This window comes from Cnephaeus nilssonii (genome assembly GCF_951640355.1).
Source record: "Cnephaeus nilssonii genome assembly, chromosome: 1".
Classification (NCBI taxonomy): Eukaryota; Metazoa; Chordata; class Mammalia; order Chiroptera; family Vespertilionidae; genus Cnephaeus; species Cnephaeus nilssonii.
In genome coordinates, this window is record NC_137072.1 from 2761651 (window position 1) to 2785868 (window position 24218).

The 24218-nt window shown below is 42.0% G+C and overlaps 1 protein-coding gene across 10 annotated transcripts in view; it reads left to right on the top strand.

Moving 5' to 3' along the window:
- MYO9A (myosin IXA) overlaps window positions 1–24218 on the top strand; it is a 345415-nt gene that overhangs the window by 303939 nt on the left and 17258 nt on the right. For all 10 annotated transcript variants that reach the window (XM_079787689.1, XM_079787686.1, XM_079787691.1 and 7 more), the window contains 4 exons: window positions 1665–1793; window positions 3262–3367; window positions 4128–4259; window positions 5961–6084. In XM_079787689.1, the coding sequence (XP_079643815.1) occupies window positions 1665–1793; window positions 3262–3367; window positions 4128–4259; window positions 5961–6084 (491 nt within the window). The remainder of the gene's footprint in view (window positions 1–1664; window positions 1794–3261; window positions 3368–4127; window positions 4260–5960; window positions 6085–24218) is intronic.

Here is a 24218-nt window from a genome sequence, read left to right on the forward strand (position 1 = left end):
GTGTTCTTAAAGTTTTTATTACATGTTGATCATTTTCTTGTGCCAGAAGAATGTAATCTTTTCTGTGATGCTTATTTTATCATTTTGTGGCTTTCTAAAGAGACTTTTTTACAAAATAATTGTTTTTATTGATTTTAGAGAGAGAGATATCAATGTGAGAGAAAAACATTGCTTAGTTGCCTCCCAGTACACACTTGGACCAGGAACTGAATCTGAAACCTGGGCTTGTGCCCTGACCAGAAATTTAACTGGCGACCTTTCCGTGCACAGGATATTGCTCAATCAAATAAGCCGCACAGACCAGGAGACTTTTGTTTTTATGTGGTCAATTCAGCAGACATATATTGAGTGTGTCATTTATACAAGACATTATTAGATACTTCAGACAAATCTCATTTAATCTTTTTAAGAATGGTAAGATTTTGATATCTGTAATTTGCAAAGAAAAATTTAGGTTCAGGGAAATTAAATGAGCTGTTGGTGCAGGGCACTGAGCTAATGCTGTTATATAATAATCTTCACAACAATCCTATGAATTAGGGATTATTATCCATATTATAGATAAAGAAACATAGGTTTAAAGACTCATCACCCTTCAGTAGTCAAGCTGGAATTTAACCCCAAACCTTCAGACTTCATATTCTAAACTATTGCCTGTTAATCTCTATTTTTCTGATTCCAAGTATAGCTTGCAATGCATCTTCCTGCCTTCCTACATTGATGACATAGTTATTTAAACTGATAATTACTGGGTTGAACATGTAGCTGTGAACAGCTTTAGCTACAGCTCTGGAATGTATCCAGGGGTTTGACTTTGGTTTCATTCTCAACTTCTACTCTATTGCTATTGGGAATAGGTCATTTTGAATCACACTTATGTACAAAGCCTGTCTTTGCATAGTCAAGAACCTACCCACAGTAGTTTTGTTTTGTTTTTTAATGAACAAATCAATGAGAAATTAATCAGTATGGAAATAATAACAGAAAATGCTTGGTAAAACTTAAGCAAGAGGTTCTGCCTATAGAGATTCGGTCTACTCCAGTTTAAAGGCAATTGCCAACTTGTCTCTTGGATATTGAGTCAATACAAGTGAAAAATCAATCATCCTGTATCCTCTTGATCATTCTGATTATCTCATCTTTAAACCTCATCTGTAGAAACTCCTTAAGGAGTTAATAAGTGAAACAGAGTAAAGGTATTTCCTTTACATTTCCTAAGCTCAATTATTATTCTCCTTTTATCTCTAAGAATGACTTAAAATCAGCCTAACTTTTAGAAAATGTCCTCTGGGACTTTTTTCCATTTGCCATCTAAAGCATTGTTACTAAAAGTGTGGTTCAAGACAAACATAGCAAGGTAAGTACAGAAGTTGAGAGTAAGCATTTGGAAACAGCAATTTAACAGTGCTTTGAAAACATGATCTTTTATTTTACACATGGATTAGTCTATAACAGATTTGGAAAACAAACATAAACTGCTCATTTACTAACTATAGTTTGAAGCACTGTTCCAAAGCATGGGATTAGATTGTAGAAGATATAAATTAGTCAGCCTGATTAAGAACATGAAGCCTTCTTTTGGTGATGATAGTTTCTGAAATGAATTATTTGAATCTCTTTGCATGTTTTGTCTTTATTATCTATAAACTTTTATCTATAAATAGATGCTGAGAGTGTAAACCTAGATGACTATAACATACATGTCATTGCAAGTGTATTCAAACAATGGCTTCGTGATTTGCCCAATCCACTCATGACCTTTGAGCTGTATGAGGAATTTCTTCGAGCTATGGGTAAGCACAGGCTTCCTGAGTTTGAGGGAAGGCCTACACTTGGGTAAGGAATGGCACCTTTGTTATAGATTATTTAGGCATCCTCTAGTGGTTTTACCATGAAGATCCAAAAGTATGCTTTTAATAGTCAATATAAAACTGGCAGTAAATGTTGACTTTTTAAGGGGCTCATTAAAATGTCAGTGTCTTAAAAGTTTTCTGAGTTAGTTGCTTGTCACAAACAGATTGCAAGACTAGGGTTACAAACAAATTAAAAGATTAAATCGGATATGTTCTAGGCACCTCTCACAGACACCAGAGAGGTGTTAGGGGACAGCCCCATGAGTGGGAAGGAGAGGTCTGTCCCCTCCTTGGTTCTTGTCTTCTTGTATAAATGAATTCAAACAAGTGACTCCAGATAATTGCATTGCGTTAACGTTAATTTATTAAGAAAGTAAAGCATTCAAATCTATTAAAGAAATAAGGCAAGCAAATCTATCTGGCATGAAGCACGGATGGGCTCTCAGCTAATCTGAAGAGTGAGTGTGGTGTGGGGATGGGTTCTGCCTTATATACTTTTCTGTCTATCAATTTTAAAATTCCTCTGCTAGATATCCTAGTACAGGTTAACTCTAAAGGTCTCTTACTTTGTTATAGCTTTCTCAGAATTTATGAGAAGCACCTGACAATTAAATTCGGAGACTGTTGGCTTTTCTGTTTAAACAGTGGGATGAGATAAGACTGCACTCTTCCTTCCCTCTTCTTCCTCCTTTCTGCCTCTCCCTTTCCTTTCCCTCTCTCCTGCATTCTTTGGAGAAACATTAACCATTTGCTCTCATGCATCCTTGATTGGGGAAGATAAGGGCTAGCTATTTATAAGCTGACTCCAGGCTGCCAAATTGGCCTTGTTTAATTTTTTTATGTCAGTTTCCCTATTCCTCCCACCATGGGATTTTCCTAGCTGCTTCTTAAACTATAACAGGATATTTAAGGGTTGGTTTATGATAATTTAAATTGTGAATCTAGGCAAGAACTCTGTGTAAAGCTGGCTGGCTATTTTATGCCAGGCCTAACAGGTTATGGAATTTAGTTTTTCAGTGCTGATATGTAGACTATGGATGAAGGCCTAGAAGTCTCTGAGGCATGATTTCTCAAAGTCCCATAAGACCTATTTAAAAATTATATGGCAGTTGATTAATTTTAATGGGGGATCAGCCACCCAAATGCCTGAAAAACAAGGGCATCTCTTTCTCCTTGTTGTAATCAAGGATTACTGGAATATAGAATAAAACTCAGAAGATTGCTTAATGAAAATAGAACTCAAGCAATGAGAGAAAAGTGGTAACTGAGTTAACCTGCCACACAGGCACAATTACCTCTCCTAAAACTCTAGAGCCATTCTCCCTTGCTACCTAGTGTCTATCCAGGAGGAATATGCTGTATATAAGAGGGGATATTCAATCTTATTTGCTGCTCTTACTGTTTTTAGGTCTTCAGGAGAGGAAAGAGACAATCCGTGGTGTATACTCTGTGATTGATCAGCTCTCCCGAACTCATCTTAATACACTGGAACGCCTCATCTTTCATCTTGTCAGGTAACTTCAAGAAGCAAGGGATGTCTAACAGTTCCTTTTGTATTCTTTTAAATAAATGAAGAGCTCTTTTATTTGGAAAACTGATAGACCGTTTTTTCCCTATATATAAAGTCAATGCCTGAAAGAGATAATTAACAATTCCTTGGAGAAGAAATCCTCAGACTAGTTTGACAATCTGGCAGGTGCTTCTCTGCTCTATTTGAGTTAAGTAACAACTTTAGCCTCTGGGTGGCACTGTGTAGCCTGACCTATTATTTAAATCCTGAACTAGAAAGTTTGTAAATCTGTTGACATAACCTGATTCATAGGAGGTAAGTTCAGATGGTGCTTAGGAATGGACTGATCAAAAAGACTTCAGGAGTAGTTCTCTTCCTCTGAGTGTAAATATCAGCAGTACTTGGAAAGAACACCATCTTTCTTTTTAGATAAATAAGACTATCTGAAAATGCCTTAAAGTTTCTACTCTACATTCTTCAGACATGTTCATCTAGTAATGGTAACCTTGAGCCATGGACCATAGATTTCCCTTGATAAGCTATCTGCTGGCCTACATCGCTTCAAAGAAGGAACAGAGTAAAAGTGTGTTTTCCGGAGGCAAAGGAACAGTTTTCAGAAAAGCCTACAGTATCGCCCTTCAACTGTTATGAATGTCCTTCAGTACTATGTATTTGATGACATACGTCTTCTTTCTCATCTCCTCTGCCTACCTCCCTATTATTTTCTCTTTGTTTCACTTGGGTCTTTTTTTTTTTTTTTTTAGGATTGCTCTGCAGGAAAACACTAATCGAATGTCTGCTAATGCTTTAGCCATTGTGTTTGCACCCTGCATTCTACGCTGCCCTGATACCATTGACCCACTACAAAGCGTGCAGGACATCAGTAAGACTACCACGTAAGGCCAGTCACCATCACCTCTTCAGTGTAGTCACTTTATCCAGATATCAAACATAATAAATTATTTTATAAGCTTAGATTATTTTTAAAAGATTTCTGGCCCTAGCTGGTTTGCTCAGTGGATAGAACATTAGCCTGCGTACTGAAGGGTCCCAGGTTCAATTCCTATCAAGGGCACATGCCTGGGTTGTGGGCTCGATCCCCAGTAGGGGGCATGCAGGAGACAGCCAGTCAATGATTCTTTCTCATCATTGATGTTTCCATCTCTCTCTCCCTCGCCCTTCCTTTCTAAAATAAATAAAAATATATTTTAAAAAAAGGTTTCTGGACACCTTGGGTTTTTTAATGCTAAAGTTCTTTAAGAGTCTGTTCAAGTGAGCATCATTGTTTTGAGGATTCTTATTTTTAAAATTTGGCTTTTCTTGTTCAGTTGGTTAGAGCATCATTCCAATATGCCAAGGTTGTGGATTCTATCCCCAGTCAGGAATATGTAATGAATCCTATCTAATAAAGAGGGAATATGCTAACTGACCGTCACACCCTCACAAAGACAGCGGCGCCCTCAGCCCCGCAGCCGCCCAGGGCCGGCCTGAGGCGCAGGCAAGCTTCAGATGGTGGCTGCCCGGCCGCACCAGGGCCGCCCAAGGCTCGGGTAACCAGGGCCCGCAAGGCTTGCACTGCCGGCAGTGGCAGCAGCAGAGGTGTGATGGGGGCATTGCCTTCCCCTGACCGCCGGGTCGCCTCCCGCCCCTGAGGGCTCCTGGACTGTGAGAGGGGGCAGGCCAGGCTGAAGGACCGCCCCCCCTCTCCAGTGCATGAATTTTCATACACCGGGCCTCTAGTACATAAATAAGTGGAAAAACAAATTGATCTCTCTTTCTCTCAAATCAATAAAAATAAATAACAAAATGATTGAAGCAAAGTGTCAACCTTTTTAAACTTTTTTAAAAATGTATTTTTATTGATTTCAGAGAGGAAGGGAGAGAGAGATAGAAACATCAATAATGAGAGATAATCATCCATCAGCCACCTCCTGCACTACCCCTACTAAGGGTCGACCCTGAAACCCAGGCATGTGCCCTGACCTAGAATGGAACCGTGACCTCTTGGTTCACAGGTCGATGCTCAACCACTGAGCCACAACAGCCTGGCAAGTGTCAACCTTTTTTAAAAAATAAAATAAAATTTGGCTTTTATTTAGGAATGCTATGGCTTCTAAATATATTTTAAAATTCCAATTTACCAAATTATATATACTTTGTATCTTTTTGTAATCTAGTCTGGTCTTATGGTTCTGAATTCCTTTGCCCGTAGTATTCCTGTATTTCACCTTGGCCTTTTTCTTTGTGAGCCTCTGCTTTCCTTCAGGATTAGTGGCTCTTAACTTATCTGCAAAAGGAGGTTTAAAAAAAATACTGGTGTTTGTGTCCTATCCCACAGTGTAGTCTGATTTAATTGTTTTGGGGTATGTCGTGGGCTTTGGGACTTATAACCACTCCTCAGATGGGTACTGAAGTGCAGCCAAAGTTCTGAACCACCATTCTAAACCCTATCTATCAGCTCATAAAATAAGGGATGTTGATTTTTCTTTTTCCCTCTGACCATCTACCACACTTAGCTGAAAGACAGTCTGTGGATGTTATACTTTATTTGATTTACTTTAGCTCTTAACAGTTTTCTCTCTTTCCTCCCATTTCAGTTGTGTGGAGCTGATTGTTGTGGAACAAATGAATAAATATAAGGCTCGTCTCAAAGACATCAGTAGCTTGGAATTTGCTGAGAATAAGGCAAAGACCAGGTTGTCACTGATTCGTAGATCAATGGTAAGATGCCCAATATGAAGTCACAGGGGAAAATGAGAGCCTTCCTGGGATTCTAAGTGTGCATTTATGGTGGAGAGAGAGATTATTCTCTGAGTCTTTTTCACATGAAACAAGTAAAAAAAAAATCATCAAATCTCAGGTTACTATGGATGCCTCATGTTTGATCTTTTAACTCTATTTGTATGTGCAGAATATATATGCAGTTAAATATGTAGGATTTTAAAAATCAGGTATTTGAATAAAATGTTGGTGGTTTAATAATCTGCCCTGTTTTCTTTTCCTGTTCTTTCTGTGAAAACTTAACCTATCTTAACTTTCTTCTCTACTTCCTTCCACCATCTGTTTCTGCCCTCAAACATATCATTTTTGTTGGTCCTGCCAATACTCCTGGGAGGTAGAGAACTTAACCAACTGCAAAAATATGATTTATAAGGAATTAGAATTTCATCTATGAGTCTACCATTATCAAATAAAGATTCCTCAAGGGTTTATTGTTGTATTTTGAGAAAAGCCTTGCAAAAACAATATTTTATTTTCTCCATTTGGCCACCTTTCTGTTTATTATTTTCCTTTGCAACCAATGACATATATACAGATAATTCCAGTTCTCACTGACCAATAATCAATAGGATCTGGGTAACTGGAAAACTACTTTGAATTAAAGTTTAATTATTGCCCATTTTCTACCCTTCCCCTCAATTGTAAAACAAAATTGTAGTGATGAACACCCACTCAGATCCCCAGTAAATCTCTAAAGAGAAGCAGGCTTCCCCCATCATCATACCTGTGTTTTTCCAGTGGCACAGCAATACTTCCTCCATCTTCATGATTTATATTTAGATTAATATTAAAATAACTCTGTTCTTCCTTCAATATTAAAACTGCCTGGCACAGACACTCAACCAGTGTCTATTGATTAGATTAGAAGAGGGTATTTTCTAAAAACAAACATAAAGATAGACTTTTTCCAAGCAGTAAAGCCCATCATAGGACACTATCTAAATCTTTTCCTCAGAAAATGAAAAAAGAAACCCCATTTAAAAGTGAAACCCTTTCTGTAGTATGAATTTTCAGGAACTCAGTTCTGAGAGGCTCAATTTAGCTCATCCAGGCAGGAAGGGAAGAGACCTTTTATTGAAAAGCTACTTTTCAAAGCAGGTAGGCTAGCTGTGTTTTTTTTTTTTTTTTTTTTTTTGCTGATGCTGCAGAATAAGTCCACTGAAATGGGACAATGACATGTACATTCTAACCTTCTGCTTTCCTTTTCATGTCCTTCCTAATCCAGAAACCTGTACTAATTGCAGTTAGATTTATGAGCATTACCCGCAGTTCAGTCTCGGTATGTATTAATATTGCAATGTGTCACAGCCACTTTACATTATTGTCTCTCATCCATCCAAGAGTTGTTCTACTCTGTCTATCATTCATGCTTGTCCATCCTCAGTGTGCAGCCCCAGTTAAGGCCCCACTTCCTAATCAGCCTTCACTTGCTTTTCTCTTACTCTCTTTCTTTAGAACCTTCATTTTCCTTCCTCTGTATCATGCAGCTAGACAACTCCATTTACAATATACTAATTTTTTCTTTGTCAGATAAGCCTCTTTGTGGTTTCTTCTTTGGTTGGATCATTAAAAGGTGAATGTTGAAAGCATTGAGTTATCAAATTAATTTCTGTTTTCTGAGCCTTGTTCTCATCAGACTCCTTCACTTTATTACTTGAAATATCTATTGCTACTTCCAACATCCTCCATTATTAGTAATGCTTATATGTCCATTCATATCTGTGACTTCAGTGGTGTCTTCCCAGGTATAAAAGTATGGCTCTTATCCAATTAGTATTTTTTAGACTGAGCAGCAAACAGTAGTATGCAAATTGATGGCCTGGTTCTAGACTTAAATATCACAGTATAATAGAACTTACATGAGGATTTTACTAATCATAGAAATGGAGATTTGAGAACACCAATATATAGGGAAACTAATTTCAGAGACTGTCCATCTATATGTAACCAGTTCTTTCAGGATCTCAACTTGCTGGCAAGTAAATACAAATCAGTTTTGCTTTTTATCTAGTAACTGTCTTCTAACTCTAACTCTACCATGCCAAACTCTTTTCCTACTGGATATTGACTACCTTAACAACATCTTGTCACTATTCCATAGTACTCAAATGCTCTAGTCTTAATTTAGTATTTAAGACTTAGTTCTTTTCATAGTATAGCTTCAGTCACGGGCTTGAGGTAGTACTCTTATCACTTTACCCAAGGACAAACTGATCTTAACCTGAGGTTGGAAACTTTGGGGGTAGATGAGTAGGGTTTTTTTTGTTTTTTTTTTGGTCACACACCCCTGCCCTCTCTTTCTTGTGCGTCTTCCTCTGGTGTTGAAGCGGGAGGCGTGATGGGAGGCAGAGTTCTGCACGACGCCCCGGTGTTGAGGCGGCACTTCTCTTTCCCGGCTGTCCCACAGTCATTTCCATCTTCGCCGACAGGCTGAGTGAAAATGAGGGACAGCTCACGTTTACCCTGATGACAGCGAGCTTGATCCTCTCCCATTTCCATAGGCATCGATGCCATCCATGCAAGATTTGGTCACATATTCTAGCTAAACCTGACCGATAGCATTCACACCTAGTGACTCTGATATATATTTGTTTTGCAAGACTTTATCCAATCAAATCTACCTCTTATTGCACAATGGGAAGAGGTTACATTTTTTTATACCTCTTGGGAACCAACAACTCAGGGTGGACAATAGTTTTGCCTACCTCTCTATGTGACACTTACCCACCACACTCTCTCTCCATTTCCTCTTTTCTCCTGGGCATATAACAGGGAGGCAAATCAGTAAATCTTTTGCCTATATAGGTAACCAAACGGGATGAAATACCAGTGTGCCTCTCTTTTAGATGACCTTAAACTTTGATTCTTACCCTATGGATTCACATACAACTGCTTTTTTTCCCCAAAGAGGGAATGGAATATCCTCTTTTCATAAACTCTGTGTTCTCCTCAAAGTCCAATAAACCCCTCTTTTCGGCCTTTTTAGATTCACACCGAGGGAAGGTGTTGTAATATTGACGATAGGGCTGGTTCAATAAATCGGTGCCTCTCAGTAAGCCCTAAGAGTACCAACTACTATTGGTTCCTTGAAGTTAGAAGAAGGGGTATTTAATTTGGACTTTATCCACAGTTTTGGAACAAGAGGAAAAGTCCCATTTAACGTCTTATGGCATATGCATTTAGCTGTAGAAAAGACTATAGGCCCAGTCTTAAGAATAAGACTGTCTCTGGGACATATTTGATATTCAGTAAGCATCTATGGAAAACTGAATCTAAGAACTGAGTCTAGAAGAGATAGAAGTTAGTTTAAGGATATCCATTAAAAATAGACTGACTCTAATCAAAGTCACTGATGTTCATATATTCATAAATTTTTAAAAATTGCTACTTTAAATACAATAGTGGCTTTTCTGAAATGCAGAGTGAACTGCGTTTTATAAGAAGTACGTTTTATTATTAACAATGTGAAAAGTCATTTGAGTTGGGTGTTGAAAGATGAGTAGTAATTTAACAAATGGAGAAAAGGAAGAGGAAGACAATTCCAGAGGCAAGGAAGCATGAAACAGCAATCTATGGATTACCCACCACACTCTCTCTCCATTTCTCATTGCAAGGCAACTTATACATTGTTGTTGTTGGTTTTTTTCAATAAATACCCAACCAGCCCTCCATATCACCAAGTTGGGAATCCACGGATGTGGAGGGCTGATTACGTGCATTGTTCTATGCCATTTTATTTAGATAAGGGACTTGAGCATCCATTGATTTGGGGCAGGAGGTCCAGGAACCTGTCCCCCATGGATACTGAGGGACAACTGTGGCAAAGTTTTGGGGGAGTCAAAAGTTATATGAGGATTTTTTATTGTGTGGGTGGTTGGCACCCCTAACCCCATGATGTTCAAGAGTCAACTGTATCTATTTCTGCTACTACATGGAAAGGGGTAATTAGATTTATGGGACATAACCTTGACTAAGCTATTCTCAGACTTACTGCAGAATATGATATGCTTACAATCCACCCAGTTATACCTTTTCTATACAAATCTCTTTTTGTTACTTATTTATGCTATAATTCCAAGCATAAATATTGATTTAGCACTCTTTAAGCTAATAAACTATGAAGAATATAATTGAAATAAAGTTTACTAATCTGTAAAACCCTCATAAATTATCTTCTTAAAATATGTTACACACAAAGGTTTCCATAGCCAAACAAATTTGGGATATAATGTGTAACACTTTCAAGACTTTGACCATGGAGTCCTTTTTTTCATAATATATCTAGTTGAACAAGGGTTCTGAGAACAACATTTTTATTTTTTAAAATAGTATCAGTTGCTATATTTATTTATTGTGGAATTTTAAAATTGCTTTAAGTTCTTTTCAGTATTTTTCTGCTGTGCTTGTAGTGATTGGCATTATTTGTTAATTTTGTATATTCTAGGCTTTATTAAAGACTACCTGAATGTCTTATTAGAAATTGGCCTACCTGCATTTCTCTATTAATGTGGGTAGGTAGTTATGTGGGGTTAAGCTTTGCAATTTACACCAAAAGAAGCAAGAAATGCCTCTCTAAAAGTTAAGTTTTAATAATTTGAAAGTCAACAATCAATTGAAAAGTGGCAGCTCTAAGGAGCTTTAAAGGAAAGTAAAGAGATATTCTAAGTGTGGACTTGGACTTACTTGACTCTAGCAAAGGGTCCTGCCATCCTATATAATAAAAGGCTAATATGCAAATTGTCCCTACGGGTGGGAGTTCGACCCACTGGGAGACATGCACTGACGACCAGGGGGTGGCGTGGAACATGATGGGTGTTGGCAACGTGGTGCTGGCAGCGGGCGGAAGCGGAGGTGCTACCGGCCCCAATGGGCCCAGACGAGAGCGGGACTGTGGCGGGATGGTGGAGCAGGTGAGCAGGCGGCTCCAGGCCAAGGAGGGTGCGAAGGGAGGCCCCGTCTGGCAGCCAGGGAAAGGGAGGCCCCAACCGGCAGTGGTGGCAGGCAGCTGGGAGAAGGGAGGCCCTGGCCAGCAGCCGCTAGAGACCCTACCTGTGTACGAATTTCGTGCACTGGGCCTCTAGTCTACATATATAAAAGCCTAAGTGACCGCTTGACTGGTAGTTATGATGCACACTGACCACAAGGAGTCAGATGCTCAAAGCAGGAGCTGCCCCCTGGTGGTCAGTGCGCTCCCACAGTGGGAGTGCCGCTCAGCTCACAAGTGGGTGCCAGATGCCAGGCTCATGGCTGGCGAGCGCAGCTGTTGTGGTGTGAGCCTCTCCTGTGGACACTCCCCCTATGCACCCTTCCTCCATCTGGACTGGGATTGGGACCGGCATCAGGACTGACTGGGCATGAGCCCACAGCCACTTCTTGATCATGGGTACACTGGTATTGCCCTAGGACGGGCACGTGGAGAATGCAGCGGAGCAGCAGCGAGCCTACCAAGCAACGGTGGCGGCAGGCGCAATGGGGCTGGGATGAGTGGGAGTGGTGTGGCACCTGGTCCAGGCTCCTCCCTGGCTGCCTGCAACTTTGAGCACTACTACATCCCTCGAGGGATGTTGGACTGCCGGTTTTGGCTGATCCCCGCAGGCCAGGCCGAGGGACCCCACTGGTGTACGAATCTGTGCACCGGGCCTCTAGTTTTCTTATATTAATGCATGGTGTTTAAGTCTGTTGGTCATATTCAGGTGACTTGACATAATGAGGATTAGATTCAGAGAATGAGGATTTTCTCAGAATATAGAGGCATTCTTACTGTTATTGGTACTGATCAGCCAGTATTTTTAAAAAGATGTAATTGTCCTAGCTGGTTTGGCTTAGTGGATAGAGCGTCGGCCTGCGGACCATAGGGTCCCAGGTTCAATTCTGGTCAGGGGTATGTACCTTGGTTGCAGGCTCTTCCCCCGCCCGGGCCCTGGTCAGAACTTGTGCAATAGGCAACCAGTCAGTGTGTTTCTCTTAAATCAATGTTTCTCTGTCTTTTTCTCTCTCTTCCACCCTCCCTAAAAATCAATGGGAAAACAGCTTCTGGTGAGGATTAACAGCAAAAAACAAACAATCAAAAGATATAATCTACTAGAAGCCCAATGCACGAAGATTCGTGCCAGAATGGGCCTTCCTTTCCCTGGCTACCGGCACCACCTTCGCTCTGGCCGGAGCCGCCTTTCCACCTTCCTATGCTTCTCAGAGGCCTGGAGTGGCTGGGGGTGGTGCACAATACCTGCATCATCACCATGGCGATGACGCAAGCGTCCCGCCCCTGGCCGCTCAGCACCTGTGTATGCAAATTAACCCGCCATCTTTGTTGGGTTAATTTGCATACTCCTGATTGGCTGGTGGGCATAGCATAGGTATGGTCAATTAGCATATTACTCTTTTATTAGGTAGACTAGAGGCCCGGTGTACGAAATTCGTGCATGGAGGGGGGTTGTCCCTCAGCCCAGCCTGCACCCTCTCCAATCTGGGACCCCTCGAGGGATGTTCGACTGCCTGTTTACAGGGATTGGGCCATGAGGGTGTGGCCAGCCTGGGTGAGGGGTTGAGGGCTGTTTGCAGGCTAGCCACACCCCCTTCAGGGTGGGGGTCCCCACTGGGGTGCCTGGCCAGCCTGGGTGAGGGCTGATGGCTGTTTGCAGGCTGGCCAAGCCCCCAGCGGGGTCCCTCACCCCATGGGGGTGTGACGAGCTTGGGTAAGGGGCTTTTTTTCTTTTTTTTTCAGCGCCTCCTTGAGCGGAGGCCAGGGCTGGCTGGAAGCAGGTATCTGGGATTTATTTATCTTCTATAATTGAAACTTTGTAGCCTTGAGCAGAGGCCAGGGCTGGCTGGAAGCCTGCATTGCCCCTGGAAAACCAGGCTCCCAGCCCCTCCTTGAGCGGAGGCCAGGGCTGGCTGGAAGCAGGTATCTGGGATTTATGTATCTTCTATAATTGAAAGATTGTAGCCTTGAGCGGAAACCAGGGTCGTCCAGGGCGGGCGGGAAGCTTGGCTTCCTCCATTGCTGGTGGCAGCCCAAGCCTCCTACGTTTCCAGCTCCGTGGCCGCTGCCATCTTTGTTGGGTTAATTTGTATACTCGCTCCTGATTGGCTGGTGGGTGTAGTGGAGTGATGGTTAATTTGCATGTTTCTCTTTTATTAGTTTAGATACTTATAATAGGGTAATATGCAGATTGGTCAGGACGCTATCACAGTAACAACTGATCAGCAGGCTGTGTGCACAGCAGGCGTGGGTGGGCAGGGACTTGCAGTGTTGGGGATGGGGGCAGGGGAGATGGGGCCCGGTGGAGGGCAACCTGCACTCCCCACATGGCGGTGGCGGCTGTGAGCAGTGCCATGCAGAGCCTGCAGGCTGAGCTGAAGCAACGCCTGCGGGCCATCAGCGCTGAGGAGTGGCTGCGCCAGTCCCGCCTCTGGACCAGAGGCGCACGATCACAGGCACAGCCACGGTGGTGGGCCGGATTGATGTCCTCTTGGCCGCGCCGCGCGGGTTTGCGGATCTGCGCAGGCGCAGGCCTCCAGTGCACGCATCCTCCCCTCCCCCTCACTTGTGAACCGTCAACCCCGGTGTGCCTGCGGCCCCCACACCACATGCACATGTCCCCTCTGGCACGCTCACGTCCTTTGAAGCGTGTCTGGGTGCTCGGCGTGGGCGGCTGTGAGATGACAGTGACAGGGCGGAGTGTTGATGCCTTGTTCCCGTGGAAGTCAGTGCAGCGACAAGATCGCCTCCGTGGGGCTAATGCAGGTGCTGAGGCGGAAGCAGGTGCAGACAGACACACCAGGTGGGCATGGGGCGGCCCTTGCTGAGGTGCCTCTGGTCAACGTTCGAGGTTGGGAACCCAGAGGAGGCGAGGAGGTCCGTCCTCTCAGTGAAACAGCGGGAGAGTTGGGGCGACTGCAGTGGAGAAATGTGCACTTTGGGTGCTGGCACCCAGGAGCGAAGGCTGCCCTGACTGAGTCTCGCTTACTCAGGGCCTAGCACGCTCCTGCCAGGCAGCGGGACGTGCTTTTCCAAGTTAATGAGTGAAAACGTTAATTCTCCCACTGCCCGCGAAGGTGGAAAAGAGGAGTGGGGAGACATGTGGGGAGTGAGCAGGCTTCCCTGTCTGGGGGTTCCAAATTCGCTGTTGGTTCCTTTCGCTGCTGACTGGAGATATACAGGGTGTCTCCCCCATAATGTATACACACTTTGAATACCTACTAATTCCAATGGGTTTAAGTAGGAAAAGAAAGAAACAACAATGGAGCTGTCATCTGTTAAAAGTGCGGGCCTAAACCGGCAGTCGGACATCCCCTGAGGGGTCCCGGATTGAAGAGGGTGCAGGCCGGGCTGAGGGATCCCACTCCCCTGTGCATGATTTCGTCCCCCAGGCCTCTAGTTGACATATAACATTGTATTAATTGTAGGTGTACAACATGATTATTTGATATATGTATATATTGCAAAATGATTATCACAATAAATTTAGTTAACATCCATCACTTCACATAGTTACAGTCTTTTTCCGTGTGATGAGAACTGGTAGTGTTATCTTTGATAACACTGTAGTCAGAATATTTCCTACTCTGTTTCTTCCTAACTCCCTTCCAGAGATCATTATGGTGCGCACAAGGCATTACTTGAAGATGTGCATGCAGCAGTCATGCAAGAGCCAGTGCTGAAGAGGATTAGGCACGGGATCTCTTGGGGGTAATAGGCAAAAGAAGAACAATATTTGGGTTCTTTTTTGAAAAAGAAGCACCTCTTTCAAAGCCTTATAATCTTCTCTCAGACGGGGACAAACAGGAAGAGAAATTATACAGGGAATTCTTACAGAAAAGAGAGGAAGAACTACAGTAATACATGGCAAAGGAACTTGACTTTTTCAGGAAGCCCGCTAATTAGGTTTGGGAGAATAAAAGGCAGAAGGTAGAAAGAGACAATAGTATAAGGATTAGTGTGGTGTTGAGATGATAGGATTATGTGTGAGAGAAGAGACAGTGAAGAGTTCACAAATGGTTATGTGTTGAGAGAACAAAAAGTACAGAACACTGGACAAGAATAATCAGGTTGGCTCCCTATGTGGTTTTTGCTGCGAGAAGGAGCCAACCCAACCCCTCAGCGGAGTTAGCCCTCCTCACCCTCAGCCTGGCCTGTGGGAGTTGGTCCAGTCCCTCCCGCAACCCGCCCTTCCTGCCGGCGTGGAGGTGGTTTGTGCCTTGTTTAAAGTCTCCTCTTCAGTTAGGCTTCAATTGGTAATTCAGGGTGAATGTACCCAAATTTAGTTTTATTTCCAGTTTGATTCTGGGAGGCAGTGCAAGAAAAATCCCACAGACTCCACTGCCATACTAGCTCCTTTTTACATAACATACTTACTGCTCTTAAGGAAACTTTTGTAATTAGAAGTTATAGACTTGAAAATGAAAGATAAACTATTTTATATTTAGCAATTACTGAACTTATTTCTTTTAAAATTAGCCATTTGATAAATCTAAGATCTTATACTTCTACATAAAAGATACATTTATATACTTGTTTCATGTTCAATTTGGAAAATTCACCTGGATCCGGGTGAGGCCACGCGACCCTGGGTCTGGGAGAGGCCACGCGCCCCTGGGTCCGGGTGAGGCCACGTGCCCCTGGGTCCAGGGGAAGCTAGATCCCGGGTCCGAGCGAGGCCGTGTGCCCCTGGATCCAGGTGAGGCTGTGTCCCGGGTCCTGGTGAGGCCACACGCCCCTGGGTCCGGGTGAGGCCATGCGCCCCTGAGTCCGGGTGAAGCTGGATCCTGGGTCCAGGTGAGGCCATGTGCCCTGGGTCCGGGTGAAGCTGGGTCCCGGGTCCGGGTGAGGCCATGTGCCCCTGGATCCGGGTGAGGCTGTGTCCCGGGTCCGGGGGAAGCCGCGCGCACCTGGGTCCGGGTGAGGCCACGTGCCCCTGGGTCCGGGTGAGGCCACGTGCCCCTGGATCCGGATGAAGCCGTGCCCCGGGGTCCGGCCGAGACCCAACCAGAGGGAATCGAACCTGCATTACCACCATTTGTCCACCATCCAGAGCTGAGGGGTCAGTGCCAACATGTACACATAAGGAACTGGTGGACATTGATATTGGGTCTCAAAAGAACTGTTGGTCCAGAAAGAAACTCACTACAGACTGATCCATTTGCCTGTCAGCATAACTATTATTGCTCATCTCACATTCAGTTCATATAAGTATATCTCTAGTGACACATGATCTCGCTCATCTAGGGGAAATGATGAACAACATAGACTGATGAACAAGAACAGAACCAGAAACAAGGAGGCATCGATCGGACTATCGGGCCTCAGAGGGAGGATAGGGGAGGGTGGGGGGAGGGGGGAGAGATCAACCAAAGGACTTGTGTGCATGCATATGAGCCTAACCAATGGTTAAGTTCAACAGGGGGTTGGGGCATCCGTGGGGAGGGGTGTGGGATGGGAATGGGGGGATGAGGACAAATATGTGACACCTTAATCAATAAAGAAATTAAAAAAATAATAATAAAATAATCAATAATAATATATATATTTTTAAATAAAATAAAATAAGTAAATAAAAGCTGCACTGCTCACTACGTAGCACCTGGCTGCTGAGCACCGCCAAAAAAAAAAAAAAAAAGAAAATTCAGAACAGTAGGGTGAAGTGTAAAAGGCAAGAAGAAAATCACCAGTTAATATTCCTATTAATATTTTTGAATATTTATATTTTCCTTATGTATGCTTAATAGAATTTATGACAGTACTATAGTATTCATAGCTTTATATTTTCAGGAAGAGTTTTGTACAGATAAAACATGAACTCAATTTAGTATCATAAATCCATTTAATATTTTTAAACTTTTAGTTTTACTAAGTAAAAATGAGACTACTTTAAATACATGTTTCTTTAGAAATACTTCTCTTTGTCTTTTTTTCCTTTTCATTCTCTTCTATAGATAAGACCTGTTCCTTTAATTTCATTTATTCTCATTCTTTTTCTTTCAACAAAAAAGGCCATGTTTCAGGCATTGTGCTAGGTGTGCTGGAGGTTTAGAAACGACAAGATCTTTGCCTGAGATAAACTAACAATCTAGTAAACAAAAATGTAAATAATTGTAGTTCAGTTTATTAAATCTCATCTTATCTGTTCAAAGCTATAAGGGTATAGAGAGTTGGGTGAGTAGGGCTACTTGAGAAAATTGAATAAACTTCAATGGCTACAATAGAAGATTTCTTGGTAGGAATGAAAGAAGGGATGATTGATAGTAAGGTTTTAGGTTCTTAAATTCCAGGACCAGAAGTTTGGATTTGATCCTTTCAGGCCTTGAGAGGCCATTAAAGGTTTTTAAACCAGGGAATAGTACCACCAAACTTTTCCCCGTAACCAAAGTCTTCCAGACCTTTAGGGAAAAACAGTGGGCTTAAGTGGTTGCTTCTAGAATGTGACTTTAGGTGTGCATGGGATAGCCTAAAGTCATCAACTATATTCACAATAATCTTCCCTAACAAAACACCCCAAAATTAATTGGCTAGATGAAATAATTATGTATTTATCACTTATCTCTGTGAAGTGGCTGGGGCTCAGCTGGTTTGGAGTAAGCTGCAGGTTGAGTCCAGCTCTGTTTTGCACATCTCTTATTCTTCTTGAACTAGTGAACTATCTGGGATATATTTTTCTAATGGAAATTAATTCTATTACAGAAGGTTAGAGAAGTGGAACCAGTAATTTAATTTATCATAGTCTTTGATATGTCTCACAGGGCAAGGGAGATAGCTCAGGAACATGTTTCTTTATAAAGAAAGCAGAGAGTTTTTCCCTCATACATCCCCTAAAACAACTTAGTTATTTCTTCTACCTGCTTAGCATCTGCTCATGATCCAAAGCTGTGTTTCCTTCTTCCCTCTAGAATGTTGGCCTTATAGATGAAAAAAACCCCTCGGTTCTTTTATTAAAAGGGATCAGCTCGTAGCTCTTTTAAAGATGCCATTAAGAGATTCAGACTCATACCTGTTAAAATGGACTTATGAAGCTGTGTGGTATCTTGAGTGAGGGAAGTGGTCCATACAGTTTTGATCTGGTCATTCACATAAATTAGTTTGCTCTTTGGGCCTACACCCCCAAATCAAAAGTTTTTAGTTTCTTCTAAGTTAATTGCAGTATAGACTGTGACATTAAAATCTATTGGTTGCCCTAGCTGGTTTGGCTCTGGATAGAGCATTGGCCTGCAGACTGAAGGGTCCCAGGTTCGATTCTGGTCAAGGGCACGTATCATGGTTGCAGGCTCTATCTCCCCACCCTCTAACCCCCCGAGCGGGAGGCAACCAATCGATGTGTCTCTCTCACTTGGATGTTTCTCTCTGTCTCTCTCTCCCCCTCCCTTCCACTCTCTCTAAGAATCAATGGGAAAATATCCTTGGGTAAAGATTAACAAAAAATAAAATAATAATCTATTGGTTATTTCACCCTTTGAAGAGATTTTTTTTTAATTCATATATGGCCTCATAATGTCATAAGTGAATCATTCAGAAAATATTGGTTCACTGAGTTATGCAGATCTTTCAAATGTTTCATTATACAATATCAAACAAAAATAACATTTGTTAATATCACTACCAGTCTCTTCAGAAAATCTTTAGTACTAGGCAGCTGTCAAACTCATGGGGCAGTTATAAGTTTTCTAAAATTCTAATATTTGTTTGAAAGCTTGAAATGTTGTCATTGACAAAAAATATGGTCATTTATTTCATTTGAAATGATGGTCTCCCTTCTTACATTTTTAAAGACAGTGTCTGCTGTATGCAGTAGTCCTACTTTGTCGATTATTTTAACACATTGCGGATGGATCACAAGAATTCTTCTTATTACACAGTGTTTTACAGAATATCATACTTTAAAAAGATATTAGCTTGTAAGAACATGTAATAAATAACTTCAAAATACAATGGGTATTTAATTTTAAAGCGTGCCTTTAACATTTATGTAAAACGTTTTTTGTACTCGTTCAATAGAAACTTATCTGGCCACTGGGTAAAGCTAGCAATAAAACTACTGGTCTGCAATGTGTTAAGTAGCATTTCATGAATAAAGCTTTTAATTCAATTGCATCTCAAATGTTCACATTTTTTTTTTCTTAAGATAACTAGTCAGTATGCAGAAAGGTCCGTTGCGTATAAAACTTTTAATTTTATCACACAGAAAATTAAAAATAATGAACTCAAGGGTTAAGAATAAAATTAATTTATACTGCTTAATGGAAGACATGAAATGAAATTGACTTTTTAAAAAGCTATGCATGATAGCACAGAATATGATTACTAGTATAGTTTGATACCACTGCCTTCATTTATGCAAAGATGCCAACAGCTGTAAAGCAGTTAGTGCAATTGTCAAGTGGAAGGATGACTAGCATCTTAGTATCATTTTAAAAATAATTTTGAGCCCTGGTTGGTGTGGTTCAGTGGTTGGAGCATCAGCCCATGGACCGAAGGGTTGCAGGTTCAATTCCTGGTTGAGGGCATGTACCTGGATTGCAGGTTAGATCCCCAGCCTGGCCCTGGTTGGGATGCGTACCAGAGGCAGCCAATCGATATGTCTCTCAAATCAATGTTTCTCTCTTTCTCTCTCTCTCTCTCTCTCTCTCTCTCTCTCTCTCTCTCTCTCTCTCTCTCATAATAATTTTGGCATCTCCATGGGCTTGTAGACACCACCTGCACTTTGAGAAGCACTGCTCTTCAATTTATAAAACACTCCGGCTCATAGAATTGCACGGAGATACTTGGTGAGGATAATTCCTTTTCATGTGTAAGAAATAAATGCACAAAATGACTGAAGTGTTTAAAGTGCTTCCTAATCTTCATCTGGTGAACCATAACTACAAGCATTGGGATATTTGAACAAGCCTGGTTACCTAATTCTAACACTATGCAAAACAGCCAATTTTCTAGGCCTCTCCTTACCAGGAAAATAGACTCCTCAGGAAGTGGTCCCATAATTCAATTCTTTGCTTCCTATTTTTGTGACTTACAGAAGACATTCAAGCAGTGATAGTCTATCTTGGTCCAAAGTGCTGTTTTGGGGTATGGTTTCTTCATTAGGATTTCGAGATTTGTGCTTTAACTAATTATATACAGTCCTATCTAGGTAGTGCATAGTTTTTCCTTCTTATATATTCAACCCATGGACAAACTCCAGTCCTATATAATAAAAGCCTCATATGCTAAGTGTCCGACCATTTGTTCGACTGTTCAACCAGTCACTATGGTGCGCACTGACCACCAACAGGTAGGTTAGCTTGCTGCTGGGGTCCACCGATTGGGACTGGGCGAGATAGGCCGGACATGCCCTGGAGCCCTCCCATGGTCCCTCCCCGGCCCTAATCATGCACTGGTGGGATCCCTCGGCCTGGCCTGCACCCTCTCGCAATCCAGGACTCCTTAGGGCCGTGGTTGGCAACTGCGGCTCGCGAGCCACATGCGGCTCTTTTGCCCCTTGAGTGTGGCTCTTCCACAAAATACCACGGCCTGGGCAAGTCTATTTTGAAGAAGTGACGTTAGAAGACGTTTAAGTTTAAAAAAATTTGGCTCTCAAAAGAAATTTCAATCGTACTGTTGATATTTGGCTCTGTTGACTAATTAATGAGTTTGCCAACCACTGCCTTAGGGGATATTGGAGAGCCGGTTTCGGCCCGATCCCCACAGGCCAGGCTGAGGGTCTTCATGTTTCCCTAGTGAGTGTAAGAGATGTCTTTCCCTACATAGTCATCAAGTTGTTTTTGTTTGTTTTTAAATATATTTGTATTGATTTTTAGATAGAGAGGAAGGGAGAGGGAGAGAGAGAAACATCGATCCACTGCCTTCTGTAGGCCCCCACCAGGGATTGAGCCCTCAAGTTGGGCATGTGCCCTGACCAGGAATGGAACTAGCGACCTCTTGGTGCATGGGTCGACGCTCAACCACTGAGCCACAACAGCTGGGCAGTCATCAAGTTTCTTTAAGGGTTGGACAATCCACTCCCTAATTACCACCACAGGTATCTCTCTAACTTCATCTATCTTTAACTCTTTGGGCTTATTTTGACTTATATTGGATATTTTTGTGTCCCCTCTACCATACCTTGCCATTCCTTCCTGCATCCTTTCTCCATCATGGGCCTTACAGCATTTTTCTGAGAAATCAAACTCTCCTCATAGGCTTTATTCATTTTAACACTTTGGTGTACCTTCTACTTGTTTACATTATTAGCTCTTTAAGCCTTATGAGGAAATGGAAATGCTGGGCTCAACTGAGGATTACCTCAAAGAGGTATCTTCACTTAGAACCTTCACATTAAAGCATTTGGTTCCCAATATTTTTGTTATAGTGGGAAAGCTTAATACAGATTGGTCTCACAGAATAATAGGGAAGTCTATTATGGACGGTTCTTACAGAATTCTGACCCAAATCAAATAATTAAGGATCTCTGTTACATTGTCCTGGCTGGTGTGTCTTGGTTGGAGCATCATCCAGTGCACCAGAAAGGTTGCGGGTTTGATTCTCAATCAGGGCACTAGTTTCTCTCACATTGATGTTATTTCTCTCTCTCCCCCCTGCCCCTTTCTTTCTAAAAATTAATAGAAAGATATCCTTGAGTGAGGATTAAAAAAACAAACATATAGTATACAAGTTTATGTCCAGTTTTTAACACAATATTAGCATTTGTTCATATTTCTAAAGCTCTATGTAACCAACTTCAAAAGTTCTTTTCCTTGACCTTGTAAGAGAACTCTGGGCTGTAGAGGTTTCAGGTTTTCCTTCATCTTTATTTAATGCTGTCTTTTTTTTTTTAGACATTACCCTAGGTTATCATTGTGAATTTCCGGAGTTTGATTCACTTTCCTCCAGTGTTTCAAGCGCCTTCATTGTGAATTCCAATTGTTTAAACAGCGTTTTTAAATATATACCAGCACTTTAGCAATTATTACCATTTGAAAGACTATCCTACCTTTCACAGTGCTTTGAATACAAGTTCTCAGTATTTCAAAATTCAGTAGAGATGTTAAGGTTTGTTTTTTTTTTTATAATAAATCTTTGTTGTTCAGATTATTAAAGGTGTTCCTCTTTTCCCCCCACCCCCCATAGCTCTCCTCCACCTGATTCCCCACCCCACCCCATGCCCTTACGCCCCACCACTGTCTTCATCCATAGGTGTAAGATTTTTGTCCAATCTCTTCCTGCACCCCTTAGACCCCCTTCCCCCTGAGAATTGTCTGTCCCCTCCCTTTCTATGTCCCTGATTCTATTACAGTCACGAGTCCATTCTGTTCTTCAGATTTTTTATTCACTTGATTTTTAGATTCACTTGTTGGTAGGTATGTATTTGATGTCTTTTTGTTGTTCATAATTTTTACCTTTACCTTTTTTTTCTTCTTCCTCTTCTTAAAGAATACCCTTCAGCATTTCATGTAATTCTGGTTTGGTGGTGATGAACTCCTTTAGCTTTTTCTTGTCTGTAAAGCTCTTCGTCTGACCTTCAATTCTGAATGATAGCTTTGCTGGGTAGAGTAATCTTGGTTGTAGGTTCTTGCTGTTCATCACTTTGAATATTTCTTGCCACTCCCATCTGGCCTGCATAGTTTCTGTTGAGAAATCAGCTGACAGTCGTATGGGTACTCCCTTGTAGGTAACTGTTTTTCTCTTGCTGCTTTCAAGATTCTCTCTTTGTCTTTTGCCCTTGGCATTTTAACCTTTTGCACTCGGATGTCGAGTGTGACTCGACTCGGTTAGCATCAGTAGCAGCTTGTATGTCGAATTGTATTGAATGTATCAATAATTTGAAATATAAAAAAATCCAATAAATAAGTTTGTATGAAAAGAAACTCCAGTTTTTTTATTCTACTGCTGCGCTTTGTAAAATCTGGAGTATTTAAAAAATTAAATCCCGAGTAGAATAAAGGAATCGAGAAAAAAGCAAGCGAGTGCAAAGGGTTAATTATGATGTGTGTTGGTATGATCCTCTTTGGATTCCTCTTGTTCTGTGCACTTCCTGAACTTGTAAGTCTATTTCTTTCACCAGGTGGGGGAAGTTTTCTGTCATTATTTCTTTAAATAGGTTTCCAGTATCTTGCTCTCTCTCTTCTTCTGGCACCCCAAAAATTCGGATGTTGGTACGCTTAAAGCCGTCCCAGAGGCTCCTTACGCTATCCTCACACTTTTGGATTCTTCTTTCTTTCCATCTCTCTGGTTGGGTGTTTTTTGCTTCCTCATATTCCAGATCTTTGGTTTGACTCTTGGGGTACGGTGATCTACAGTTGAGTTTCTGTATATTCTTTATTTCAGACAGTATATGCTTAATTTCTGACTGGTCCTTTTCCATTTTTTTGGTATTCTCATTAAGGTCCTTGAAGGTCTCTTCAAGTTTCTCAGCGGTTTTTAGAAGACTCTTGAGTAACCTTATAAATGTGGTTCTGACCACTGTGTTGTCCAGTAGTTTACTTTCCTCCATCTCTCCTATACGTGACATGCTTCGGTGTCTCCGCATTTTGGCTGCCTCCCTGTGTTGATGGGGTGGCTTTGTGTGGTCAGTGACCTATAGGGGCCGGTAGCTCAGCTTCCCCAATCACCCTAGGTGGTTGTTCTTGGTACACCCCTTTGTGGGCTGAGTGGAAAGTCTTGGTGTTGTTAAGCCTTGATTGCTATTGGTACACTGGGAGGAATTGACCTCCAGGCCAATTGGCTGTGAGGACCTGCTGTGTCTATAATGGAAGCACTGCTGCGCTGGAGACACACTTGTGGTACAGGGCTTGTTTGAGTGGGGCTTTGGTGCTCACTGAGTCCGCCTCCCGAGTGTGTCACTTATGGATGTGAGGAGTTGAAATCTGGTGTCTCACGCTGAACTCTAGGTACACTGGCTTCTGGAACTCCAATGGGGTGCAGTTCAGCTGCTGTCTGAGGCCACCCTGCAGGAGCTACAGCTAGAACCGTGGCCCTCTCCTCCCTGCTTGGAGCTTGGAGGCCTTGGAGCTGTCTGTACCGGGTTGCAAGTTTACTAGTTTAACCCTTTGCACTCGCTTGCTTTTTTCTTGATTCCTTTATTCTAATGCTGTGTCGAGTCACACTT